Source organism: Helianthus annuus, chromosome 8, assembly GCF_002127325.2.
Source record: "Helianthus annuus cultivar XRQ/B chromosome 8, HanXRQr2.0-SUNRISE, whole genome shotgun sequence".
NCBI lineage: Eukaryota > Viridiplantae > Streptophyta > Magnoliopsida > Asterales > Asteraceae > Helianthus > Helianthus annuus.
This window is the reverse complement of record NC_035440.2, coordinates 76,719,923-76,734,269: the sequence shown is the minus strand read 5'-3', so window position 1 is coordinate 76,734,269 and position 14,347 is coordinate 76,719,923. Positions and strand designations below refer to the sequence as shown.

Genomic DNA, 14,347 nt, shown 5'->3' with positions numbered 1-14,347 from the left:
AATGATGAATGGGATCGAAACACTGATGAAGAAGACTCAACGTACCAACAAGAAGTAAGCTCATCAGATTTCAACCGTTTGTAGAAGAATCACGAGTCCTATAAGCCAAGGCCGCGCATAACGTATAATGAAGCGGAAAAACATGACTTCAGCCTTGTGTATAGGCCAACAACAGCAGCCAAACACTCTAAGTTCATCTGGAACATTGATTTGGCACCATTGGAAAAGGCCAAACTTCCACAAACCATGGGTAAGTTTAACGGCTTAACTGACCCGGATGATCACGTCCAGTTATTCACAAGTGTTGGTGTAGTGGGCGGATGGATCATGCCTATGTGGTGCCATCTTTTTGTACAAACCCTGACAAGGGCGGCCAGCACATGGTTCGACAGCCTCTCTGCAAGTAGAATCAAGTCATGGCTTGACTTGCAAGAGAAGTCCCTTGCCCACTTCAGTCGACAGAGGCGCTATAAGCGGGATACATCTGAAGTCATGAGCATTTGGAGACGTGAAGGTGAAGGTTTGGAATATTTTATCACTCGCTTTAACAAGGAGTTTCTAGAGATTGGGGGCGTTAGCGAAGACTTGATGCGCACCCACTTCAAAAAAGCAATAAGTTGTGATAGCCTGATCCGGACTATCATAGGCAGAGATGGTATGCCCAAGGAATGGGACAAACTGATGGCAACATCTAAGATTGTGGTGCAAACAAAAGAGTCACTGACTGGTGGCAGGTCCAACCATTACTCTGATAATCAGTATTCAAGAATCAATGCACAAGACTCCAATAGGCGCAACAAGAAAAACAAAAACTCTGGCTAGAGGTCAAACCAGTCCAGCAGTTATGAAGAAAGGCCTAGATATGGAGAGGACGCACGCACCACAATCGATAAAATCGGGTATCGAAAAGCAATAAAAAATAAAAACAGAGAGAAGCATTGGACTCCGTTGACAAAGACTCCCAAGGAAGTCCTGATGACTAAGAACCATGATTTTAGAGCTCCTGGGTCAGAACCCAAATCTATACTACGATTTCCACAAAGACATGGGTCACTTAACCGAAGATTGCATCAGTCTCCACACAGAAATAGAAAAGGCCCTAAAAATCCGCAAGCTTGGGCACCTGGTGAAGAATGTGCGTAAGGAGACGAGACAAATACAAAGAACTGATGATGGGGGCCAGGAGAAGGTGCGCCGGTTAGAAACTCACATGGTCGATAAGTTCCGTTCTTACCTCGTGCTGTCAAAAACAATCGTGTTCACCGACCACTCTGCTTTGCGTTTTCTTTTCAAAAGGAAAGACGCTAAACCCTGTCTCATACAGTGGATTCTCCTACTCTCCGAGTTTGATAAAAAAATAGGGATAAAAAGGTAGCGGAGAATGACGTGGTTGACCATCTTTCACGTCTAGAGGATCCAAAAAGGGAAGAGATTCGTGAGGAGGCGATAGGTGATAAATTCTCTCACGAATCGATTGATTTTGTAGAAGCAGAAAAAGAGGGTATACCATGGTTCTCCAACTTGGCAAATTATCTTGCAAATGGGGTAGTGTTAAAGGGTATAGCGACCCAACAGAAACGGAAGTTCTTTAGAGTTGCTAGGAAATACATTTGGGATGACCTGTTTCTCTTTAGGATAGGAGGTGATAGGATCCTTAGGAGATATGCGACCAAGGAGGAGGGTCATGAAATTCTTAGGCACGTACATGAGGGTTTAACGGGAGGTCATCATGGGCCCCATGCCACCGCCCAAAAGGTCTTTGGTGGTCTATGTAACAACCCGCCTTTCCGAAGTCAAAGTCAAAGTACAAGTCAAAGTCAAAGTCAAAGTTAAAGTCAAAGTCAGGTTGTTATTCAGATCTGTCTTTTCTTGCTTAATTATTGCTTGTACTCTCGAGACTCGATAATTAGTTTAGCCCTTTGTGTTAATCGATATATTAGTTAACACTATTTTGAACCACGATTTATTATTAAGTGAAGTAACAATGCGATAAACGCATAAATCACAACTAAACGTTATTTTACTAAACGCTATCACATCGGTATCGCATCACAGCCTCATCGCAACCATTGGTATTGTCTTGTGTTTTATTATGTGCTTTACTTGTGTGTGTGACTTGTATATGTTTGGGATGTTATTCACAACACAATCGCAACGCAATCTCATCGCAAACTTGAAACACAAACTTATTTTTTTATGCTTTTTAGGAGTTATGTTATTTGTGTAACTATTTGTTTAATACTATCGCAACGCTTACTCGCAACTCGCTTAGACACAACACAACGCAACGCTCAACACAAGAAACGAAAGTCGGAAAACTAACTCGCACACGCCGTCTGATCGAATGACCGCTCGGTCGAATGATAATCCTGTGACACCCCAGGAAAACCAGGAAACCAACGCAACATAACTAGCTTCCTCAGTAACCACGCACTAAATTTCGGGACGAAATTTTCTTAACAGGGGGAGAATGTGACAACCCTCGTAATTACAAGTATCCGTACGATTATTTAATAATAATTAAAGTGCTTGATGACTGTGCTGAATCATTTAACTGCTCTCTGAATACCGTGTTATACTTACATGTGCGTGTTAACATACTAGTGTTATACAGAAAAGTTAATAAATAAGTCCTGAATATTTTCCTATGTGTTAGGAATTAATTGTGTTACAAAAATATATATATAAGACGCCTTACGGAACAATTAAACAATTTAACGGAACAGTATCCAACCGAACAACCGGGCATTACCTGGGACACCAAAATATTGCAAGAAAAATTGTTTAATTATTTCTTGGCTAGTTATGATCCGGTACACCATAACACCCACTAAATTCTCTGGTAACTAACATATGTAACTAAATACATGGATATGAACTAATATTTACCAACTATCATGAAAAGTTACAATTAACCCCCCCATGCCCATTTACGGTCACCATGGACCCACCCCCATATCCCACTAGATCTTCATTCTAATATTTTATTAGATTACTTGCTTGTTTGAGTATCCAAAATATGGGGGAAGAGATTAAAATCGGTTTACTTCCTTTTGGTCACCAATCGTATTGTGTTTGGTTCTATTTACTTAATTATGTTGTTCAATATGATTGGTGGCTCGATCCTGGTCATGTCACGCCTCCAAGCGGTGATACTCCGCATGGTGGATTTTGGGGGTGTGACACATCCGACCGGATGACCATCCGATCGGATGGCCATCCGATCGGATGGCCATCCGACCCACTTAACCTCCACCGCCTTTCTCACCTCTCACCTATAAATACCCCTCTGTCACAACAACTGTTCATTGATGTGACAACCCTATCCGACCATCACGCTCTCAGGCACTTTTCTCTCGATTCCACGTGATTCCGTAAGTATTTCACCCTAAATCTTGTACTTTCATCATCAGCACACACTTTCTCATCATCTTCTTCATCAAATCTTACATTTTCACCATGAAATCACCTGATTTGGATTGTTTTAGCGTGACGTCACCTCGGTTTCTTATGAACACCAAAGTGTGACCTCATCTCATCAAGAACGGTCCAGATCTATAGGATTTCCACATGATTTTACACAAAACTAAGCTAGATCTAAACACTTTTCAACTGATTCAAACTATCTTTCAAATCTTTTACACTCTTCTATCCAAACTGATGGAATCTTGGCTCGTTCAGGCTCTCTACTCATTCTGTAGTAGAGAACCGGTCTGAGAACGGATTTCTACCGAAGAAGACGACCGATTCACGGGTTGAACATGAGACTTCACCTTGAACAGTTAAGTATGATCGAATGGGGTGATTCCCACCCGATCGCCTGAGTTGGACTTGGTACAGTTTTCGTTGTTTGACACATCGTCACGCCGTCTCCATTAGACCGCAAAACTTTTCAACTTAACTGATTTTTTTTACAAGTTTTCAAACAAAAGGTTACACAATTGAATAGCCATCCGATCTGACCATCCGATCGAATGACTATTCGACCAGGTGACTTGCAAGTTCAACACTTAAACAATTTTACAAAACTCCAAAGAATATCAGCTTTCAATCGAATAGCCATCCGATCGAATGGCCATCCGTCCGGATGACCATCCGATTGAATGACCTGAACTATATTACAACGAAAACTTCAAAAGTTCAAACACTTTACAAACACACTCCTCCAATCGAATGACCAGCCGACCGAATGGTCATCCGTCCGGATAGTCATCTGTTTGACTCATCATCCGACACTCATTCTGTTACACACTGTTCAACGCTAACGCTATCGTTCTATGAGCAGGCTAATCTCCCAGGCGCTCCCTTCAATCCAAGATTGTGTTTATTTACAAAACACGAACTGTGAGTATACTCGAACCCTTTTTCGCTTAACACACTTTTGGGTGTTACATACGTTAGCTATATCAAATCACATCAACACACAACACAACTACTTCTATACGCTAACCGTTCCCGCATGCTATACGTGTTTTCGATGAATGCTTGTATGTTATGTTTAGACAGTGATTGTTGCCTGACACCTTAGCAACGATAGTACTATAGTTTGGACTCAGCACCTGTCGTGGACAGGGGTTGTTAAGGGTTTTACTTCACATGGTCACAGTGGTGATAATGTGTTGCCCATTCTACACTCATAGTCATGTCGGTTGCATTAGTCATTGTCGATAGCTTACTTGCTTCACAGTTCTACGTGTTACATGCTGGTTATGCGTAAACGCTTTCGCTATACTATATGCTATCAAACTTGTGTACTCACCTTTACACTATGTGTATTGACTTTATTTTAACGTATGTGACAGGTGTCTAGGATGCTATGCTTTGCTTGGTGAATCTAGTAGGTGGTCTAGAAACGTCATTCAATAAAATCTGAGTTGTCGGAATGATTTAGTTGTCTTTGAGAAACAATGTCTGTAATAACTGTTTATGCTTTATATGTTTATGGTATGGGACGTGAACGTTAAATATATTTTCACTAATAGTTGTTGTGGATTCTCTTGGACAATCTGTTTCGCTCAGCGTCGCGCCCCAATGATTCCGCCATCGGTTGGGGTGTGACAAATTTGTATCAGAGCCATAACTATAGGGAATCAGGAAAGACTCGACCTAGTCCGGGTCGACGTCTTAGAAATGACCTAGTCTATAATCTAAGCACCAACAGACCGCCTTGTGCGAACCCTGTAGGGGTTTGCATGAGCTTACTCTTGATACTCTCGCTTAGAAACTACAACTTTGTGCGAACACCGCATACTACAACAGAGAGAAGCATTGGACTCCGTTGACAAAGACTCCCAAGGAAGTCCTGATGACTAAGAACCATGATTTTAGAGCTCCTGGGTCAGAACCCAAATCTATACCACGATTTCCACAAAGACATGGGTCACTTAACCGAAGATTGCATCAGTCTCCACACAGAAATAGAAAAGGCCCTAAAAATCCGCAAGCTTGGGCACCTGGTGAAGAATGTGCGTAAGGAGACGAGACAAATACAAAGAACTGATGATGGGGGCCAGGAGAAGGTGCGTCGGTTAGAAACTCACATGGTCGATAAGTTCCGTTCTTACCTCGTGCTGTCAAAAACAATCGTGTTCACCAACCACTCTGCTTTGCGTTTTCTTTTCAAAAAGAAAGACGCTAAACCCAGTCTCATACAGTGGATTCTCCTACTCTCCGAGTTTGATAAAAAAATAGGGATAAAAAGGTAGCGGAGAATGACGTGGTTGACCATCTTTCACGTCTAGAGGATCCAAAAAGGGAAGAGATTCGTGAGGAGGCGATAGGTGATAAATTCTCTCACGAATCGATTGATTTTGTAGAAGCAGAAAAAGAGGGTATACCATGGTTCTCCAACTTGGCAAATTATCTTGCAAATGGGGTAGTGTTAAAGGGTATAGCGACCCAACAGAAACGGAAGTTCTTTAGAGTTGCTAGGAAATACATTTGGGATGACCTGTTTCTCTTTAGGATAGGAGGTGATAGGATCCTTAGGAGATATGCGACCAAGGAGGAGGGTCATGAAATTCTTAGGCACGTACAAGAGGGTTTAACGGGAGGTCATCATGGGCCCCATGCCACCGCCCAAAAGGTCTTTGGTGGTCTATGTAACCACCCGACTTTCCGAAGTCAAAGTCAAAGTACAAGTCAAAGTCAAAGTCAAAGTTAAAGTGAAAGTCAGGTTGTTATTCAGATCTGTCTTTTCTTGCTTAATTATTGCTTGTACTCTCGAGACTCGATAATTAGTTTAGCCCTTTGTGTTAATCGATATATTAGTTAACACTATTTTGAACCACGATTTATTATTAAGTGAAGTAACAATGCGATAAACGCATAAATCACAACTAAACGTTATTTTACTAAACGCTATCACATCGCTATCGCATCACAGCCTCATCGCAACCATTGGTATTGTCTTGTGTTTTATTATGTGCTTTACTTGTGTGTGTGACTTGTATATGTTTGGGATGTTATTCACAACACAATCGCAACGCAATCTCATCGCAAACTTGAAACACAAACTTATTTTTTTATGCTTTTTAGGAGTTATGTTATTTGTGTAACTATTTGTTTAATACTATCGCAACGCTTACTCGCAACTCGCTTAGACACAACACAACGCAACGCTCAACACAAGAAACGAAAGTCGGAAAACTAACTCGCACACGCCGTCTGATCGAATGACCGCTCGGTCGAATGATAATCCTGTGACACCCCAGGAAAACCAGGAAACCAACGCAACATAACTAGCTTCCTCAGTAACCACGCACTAAATTTCGGGACGAAATTTTCTTAACAGGGGGAGAATGTGACAACCCTCGTAATTACAAGTATCCGTACGATTATTTAATAATAATTAAAGTGCTTGATGACTGTGCTGAATCATTTAACTGCTCTCTGAATACCGTGTTATACTTACATGTGCGTGTTAACATACTAGTGTTATACAGAAAAGTTAATAAATAAGTCCTGAATATTTTCCTATGTGTTAGGAATTAATTGTGTTACAAAAATATATATATAAGACGCCTTACGGAACAATTAAACAATTTAACGGAACAGTATCCGACCGAACAACCGGGCATTACCTGGGACACCAAAATATTGCAAGAAAAATTGTTTAATTATTTCTTGGCTAGTTATGATCCGGTACACCATAACACCCACTAAATTCTCTGGTAACTAACATATGTAACTAAATACATGGATATGAACTAATATTTACCAACTATCATGAAAAGTTACAATTAACCCCCCCATGCCCATTTACGGTCACCATGGACCCACCCCCATATCCCACTAGATCTTCATTCTAATATTTTATTAGATTACTTGCTTGTTTGAGTATCCAAAATATGGGGGAAGAGATTAAAATCGGTTTACTTCCTTTTGGTCACCAATCGTATTGTGTTTGGTTCTATTTACTTAATTATGTTGTTCAATATGATTGGTGGCTCGATCCTGGTCATGTCACGCCTCCAAGCGGTGATACTCCGCATGGTGGATTTTGGGGGTGTGACACATCCGACCGGATGACCATCCGATCGGATGGCCATCCGACCCACTTAACCTCCACCGCCTTTCTCACCTCTCACCTATAAATACCCCTCTGTCACATCAACTGTTCATTGATGTGACAACCCTATCCGACCATCACGCTCTCAGGCACTTTTCTCTCGATTCCACGTGATTCCGTAAGTATTTCACCCTAAATCTTGTACTTTCATCATCAGCACACACTTTCTCATCATCTTCTTCATCAAATCTTACATTTTCACCATGAAATCACCTGATTTGGATTGTTTTAGCGTGACGTCACCTCGGTTTCTTATGAACACCAAAGTGTGACCTCATCTCATCAAGAACGGTCCAGATCTATAGGATTTCCACATGATTTTACACAAAACTAAGCTAGATCTAAACACTTTTCAACTGATTCAAACTATCTTTCAAATCTTTTACACTCTTCTATCCAAACTGATGGAATCTTGGCTCGTTCAGGCTTTCTACTCATTCTGTAGTAGAGAACCGGTCTGAGAACGGATTTCTACCGAAGAAGACGACCGATTCACGGGTTGAACATGAGACTTCACCTTGAACAGTTAAGTATGATCGAATGGGGTGATTCCCACCCGATCGACTGAGTTGGACTTGGTACAGTTTTCGTTGTTTGACACATCGTCACGCCGTCTCCATTAGACCGCAAAACTTTTCAACTTAACTGATTTTTTTTACAAGTTTTCAAACAAAAGGTTACACAATTGAATAGCCATCCGATCTGACCATCCGATCGAATGACTATTCGACCAGGTGACTTGCAAGTTCAACACTTAAACAATTTTACAAAACTCCAAAGAATATCAGCTTTCAATCGAATAGCCATCCGATCGAATGGCCATCCGTCCGGATGACCATCCGATTGAATGACCTGAACTATATTACAACGAAAACTTCAAAAGTTCAAACACTTTACAAACACACTCCTCCAATCGAATGACCAGCCGACCGAATGGTCATCCGTCCGGATAGTCATCTGTTTGACTCATCATCCGACACTCATTCTGTTACACACTGTTCAACGCTAACGCTATCGTTCTATGAGCAGGCTAATCTCCCAGGCGCTCCCTTCAATCCAAGATTGTGTTTATTTACAAAACACGAACTGTGAGTATACTCGAACCCTTTTTCGCTTAACACACTTTTGGGTGTTACATACGTTAGCTATATCAAATCACATCAACACACAACACAACTACTTCTATACGCTAACCGTTCCCGCATGCTATACGTGTTTTCGATGAATGCTTGTATGCTATGTTTAGACAGTGATTGTTGCCTGACACCTTAGCAACGATAGTACTATAGTTTGGACTCAGCACCTGTCGTGGACAGGGGTTGTTAAGGATTTTACTTCACATGGTCACAGTGGTGATAATGTGTTGCCCATTCTACACTCATAGTCATGTCGGTTGCATTAGTCATTGTCGATAGCTTACTTGCTTCACAGTTCTACGTGTTACATGCTGGTTATGCGTAAACGCTTTCGCTATACTATATGCTATCAAACTTGTGTACTCACCTTTACACTATGTGTATTGACTTTATTTTAACGTATATGACATGTGTCTAGGATGCTATGCTTTGCTTGGTGAATCTAGTAGGTGGTCTAGAAACGTCATTCAATAAAATCTGAGTTGTCGGAATGATTTAGTTGTCTTTGAGAAACAATGTCTGTAATAACTGTTTATGCTTTATATGTTTATGGTATGGGACGTGAACGTTAAATATATTTTCACTAATAGTTGTTGTGGATTCTCTTGGACAATCTGTTTCGCTCAGCGTCGCGCCCCAATGATTCCGCCATCGGTTGGGGTGTGACAAATTGGTATCAGAGCCATAACTATCGGGAATCAGGAAAGACTCGACCTAGTCCGGGTCGACGTCTTAGAAATGACCTAGTCTATAATCTAAGCACCAACAGACCGCCTTGTGCGAACCCTGTAGGGGTTTGCATGAGCTTACTCTTGATACTCTCGCTTAGAAACTACAACTTTGTGCGAACACCGCATACTACAACAGAGAGAAGCATTGGACTCCGTTGACAAAGACTCCCAAGGAAGTCCTGATGACTAAGAACCATGATTTTAGAGCTCCTGGGTCAGAACCCAAATCTATACTACGATTTCCACAAAGACATGGGTCACTTAACCGAAGATTGCATCAGTCTCCACACAGAAATAGAAAAGGCCCTAAAAATCCGCAAGCTTGGGCACCTGGTGAAGAATGTGCGTAAGGAGACGAGACAAATACAAAGAACTGATGATGGGGGCCAGGAGAAGGTGCGCCGGTTAGAAACTCACATGGTCGATAAGTTCCGTTCTTACCTCGTGCTGTAAAAAACAATCGTGTTCACCGACCACTCTGCTTTGCGTTTTCTTTTCAAAAAGAAAGACGCTAAACCCTGTCTCATACAGTGGATTCTCCTACTCTCCGAGTTTGATAAAAAAATAGGGATAAAAAGGTAGCGGAGAATGACGTGGTTGACCATCTTTCACGTCTAGAGGATCCAAAAAGGGAAGAGATTCGTGAGGAGGCGATAGGTGATAAATTCTCTCACGAATCGATTGATTTTGTAGAAGCAGAAAAAGAGGGTATACCATGGTTCTCCAACTTGGCAAATTATCTTGCAAATGGGGTAGTGTTAAAGGGTATAGCGACCCAACAGAAACGGAAGTTCTTTAGAGTTGCTAGGAAATACATTTGGGATGACCTGTTTCTCTTTAGGATAGGAGGTGATAGGATCCTTAGGAGATATGCGACCAAGGAGGAGGGTCATGAAATTCTTAGGCACGTACATGAGGGTTTAACGGGAGGTCATCATGGGCCCCATGCCACCGCCCAAAAGGTCTTTGGTGGTCTATGTAACAACCCGACTTTCCGAAGTCAAAGTCAAAGTACAAGTCAAAGTCAAAGTCAAAGTTAAAGTCAAAGTCAGGTTGTTATTCAGATCTGTCTTTTCTTGCTTAATTATTGCTTGTACTCTCGAGACTCGATAATTAGTTTAGCCCCTTGTGTTAATCGATATATTAGTTAACACTATTTTGAACCACGATTTATTATTAAGTGAAGTAACAATGCGATAAACGCATAAATCACAACTAAACGTTATTTTATTAAACGCTATCACATCGCTATCGCATCACAGCCTCATCGCAACCATTGGTATTGTCTTGTGTTTTATTATGTGCTTTACTTGTGTGTGTGACTTGTATATGTTTGGGATGTTATTCACAACACAATCGCAACGCAATCTCATCGCAAACTTGAAACACAAACTTATTTTTTTATGCTTTTTAGGAGTTATGTTATTTGTGTAACTATTTGTTTAATACTATCGCAACGCTTACTCGCAACTCGCTTAGACACAACACAACGCAACGCTCAACACAAGAAACGAAAGTCGGAAAACTAACTCGCACACGCCGTCTGATCGAATGACCGCTCGGTCGAATGATAATCCTGTGACACCCCAGGAAAACCAGGAAACCAACGCAACATAACTAGCTTCCTCAGTAACCACGCACTAAATTTCGGGACGAAATTTTCTTAACAGGGGGAGAATGTGACAACCCTCGTAATTACAAGTATCCGTACGATTATTTAATAATAATTAAAGTGCTTGATGACTGTGCTGAATCATTTAACTGCTCTCTGAATACCGTGTTATACTTACATGTGCGTGTTAACATACTAGTGTTATACAGAAAAGTTACTAAATAAGTCCTGAATATTTTCCTATGTGTTAGGAATTAATTGTGTTACAAAAATATATATATAAGACGCCTTACGGAACAATTAAACAATTTAACGGAACAGTATCCGACCGAACAACCGGGCATTACCTGGGACACCAAAATATTGCAAGAAAAATTGTTTAATTATTTCTTGGCTAGTTATGATCCGGTACACCATAACACCCACTAAATTCTCTGGTAACTAACATATGTAACTAAATACATGGATATGAACTAATATTTACCAACTATCATGAAAAGTTACAATTAACCCCCCCATGCCCATTTACGGTCACCATGGACCCACCCCCATATCCCACTAGATCTTCATTCTAATATTTTATTAGATTACTTGCTTGTTTGAGTATCCAAAATATGGGGGAAGAGATTATAAGTATGGAGCATAGGATTGCAATATCATTCCAAATCATTTCATATCTTCTCAAGATCACCACCATACCTCCACACCATACCCACTAGATTTTATTTCATATTTTATTTAGATTGATTGCTTGAGATCTTGGACATAATATTGAGAAATCTCTACAAGTATGGTGGCATAGATTATGAGATCATTTCATATCTTTCACTCTCTCACTTCACAAGATCACCATATCCCACTAGATCTCCTTATATATTTTATTAGATTGTTGCTTGATTTGGTGAACATGATATTGAGAAATCTTATAAGTATGGCTCATGAGATTTGCAAGACCATACTTCTCACCTCAACACTCAACCTCACTACTCTCTCTCTCTCTATTCGGTTCCCCCAAACCGAACCCACCCCCCTCTCTCTTCACATCTTCATCTTCCATTTTTACAAGTCCCTTTTTAAGCTTAGAAGGATTCAAGAAGGTAGCTACTTGTGGAGCTTCAAGAAGGGCTTTGTCTTGCTTGTTCTTCATCTTTTCTCATCATCCTCCTCAATAGATTCTACCCTAGCTATAAGCTAGTAGTAAGCTCTTGTTTAACCTTTGTTCATCTTATTTTATGGCTAACATTGTAGTATGATGCTTATGTTTACAACTAAAATGCAAGAACACTAAAAATATAAACATAAAGGTTACATGAAGTTTACTTGTATATGAAATGCTATTAGTTGATGTTGTCATTGGTATGTTGTTGGTTTAGGGTTGGTTAATACATATATGATGATTGATCATCGAACTCTTGATAAAATCCGTTGTTCGGACATGTGTTGATACAATATAGTAACATATTAAACTATAAAGAACATGCTGAATCACATTTCCAGCCGACTTCATCAGGCTGTAAACAGGTCATAAACTCAACGAAAAACTAATATTTCGAGTCTAAAATGTGATATTAGGAAATACGGTTCTAATGGCACCAGAATCATAATTTTTGGACTCCGTTTACTATTTTAAAAGCATCTTTTCGTAACAGCAGCTAGAGCTGCAAGTTTTCTGCTGAAAAAGTGCGTCTTGTTTTCTGTTATAACTTGTAATCTGTGTGGATTCTGATCACAAAATTTATACCATAGTTGACCACCGATGTATTTGTAATTACCCCACTGGAATTTCATAAATCGGACACTCGATGAATTTTTAATAAATTGTTCCGTGGACTGTGGTCAGAAATATATAAATCTGAGTTCAGTCCGGAATATGAATTTTTATAAAATACTGGTAGTGAACCGGACCCCGATATTTTTACACAATAAAACTTGGAACGTTTAGGACATTCTGTAAAAATTTGGGAATTTTTGGAATAATTTAACTATTTTATTTAAATGTCCAAAAACAGCCGGTTTTGAATATTAATGCTGAATTGTTATAAGTTGTGACTTGCGTGTCTAAATGTCGAGTATGCTATCTGTGAATGATCTAACATGTTATATGTGTTACTTGCACTATCGTATGTATGCTTATGAGTGGGGAATGGATGGGAAATATATATATACGGGCATAAACAGTTAAAGTAATGCATGCTATGTGATAGATACGATACGTGTAGGAACCTTGTGCTCTATTTGTAAGACACTAAGTGACTAACTGTAAATCATAGTAGGACGTGATTGACCGACCTTGACTGTTAGCGATATTTGAGAATCTAACCGAGCAAACCGAGGTGAGTTCACACTTTTCTACAAAGCATGGTAAATTCCCAGTGGGAATGGGAATGGGTACAGGAATAGGGATTCCTCGTCCTTGAGACGTGTTCAGGAATGTAAATTCCTCATCCTGTTGGGACGTGTTAGACTTACTGGACTAGAACTCTATCAGCGAAGTCCCTCCCTTTTTGTATCGACTTAATCGCCGAGGCTATGGCGAGCGGGTCATTAGTTAATAGCGCTATTAGGTTTAACAAACATCACACCGTGCCAGTCGGACGGGCGTGTACTAATGGACTATGGCACGTCGGTGGTGATAGAACACCGACGCTAGGGCACAATTGATTTTTGTTAGTAGTCGATATGATAAACGAGTCTGGTAGTTTAAAATACTGGGGTAGCTCCCCACGGCCAAAGTGCCGGGCTGGATAGCCAGGGAAGGTGGACATGGGATGGTTAACTAATAAACGTTTTCGAACTATGGGGTAACCCCCACGGCTGGATAGCCGAATGAGTTTAAACTATGTTTTTTGGAAACAACTCTAAAATGGACAACCAACCGTGAACTCACTCAACTTTGTTGCTGACTCGTTATTACATGCTTTGCAGGTCATTAGATGCCATGGAGCTTGCATATGGAGGTGGTCGTTGTGGGATGCGAACTGTTATGTCCCGTATTTAGTGAATAAACTTTATGAACTTATTAAACCTACGTTTTGGACTTTAAACTTATGAACTATGGACTTATGTTTTGAACTTATGTTTTATGCTTCCGCTGTTAACCTAAAATCGGTTTACTTCCTTTTGGTCACCAATCGTATTGTGTTTGGTTCTATTTACTTAATTATGTTGTTCAATATGATTGGTGGCTCGATCCTGGTCATGTCACGCCTCCAAGCGGTGATACTCCGCATGGTGGATTTTGGGGGTGTGACACATCCGACCGGATGACCATCCGATCGGATGGCCATCCGACCCACTT

General features: G+C 40.5%; 1 protein-coding gene across 1 annotated transcript; it reads left to right on the top strand.

The window, feature by feature from the left end:
* Nucleotides 1–246: 246 nt before the first annotated feature.
* Nucleotides 247–822, top strand: LOC110880510. Its single transcript, XM_022129029.1, has one exon. The coding sequence runs from the start codon at nucleotides 247–249 to the stop codon at nucleotides 820–822; it is 576 nt and encodes a 191-aa protein (XP_021984721.1).
* The last annotated feature ends 13,525 nt before the right edge of the window (nucleotides 823–14,347 follow it).

Coding starts and splice junctions, on each gene's coding strand:
- LOC110880510 (XM_022129029.1), top strand. CDS start 247: ATGGGTAAGTTTAACGGCTTAACTGACCCGGATGATCACGTCCAGTTA.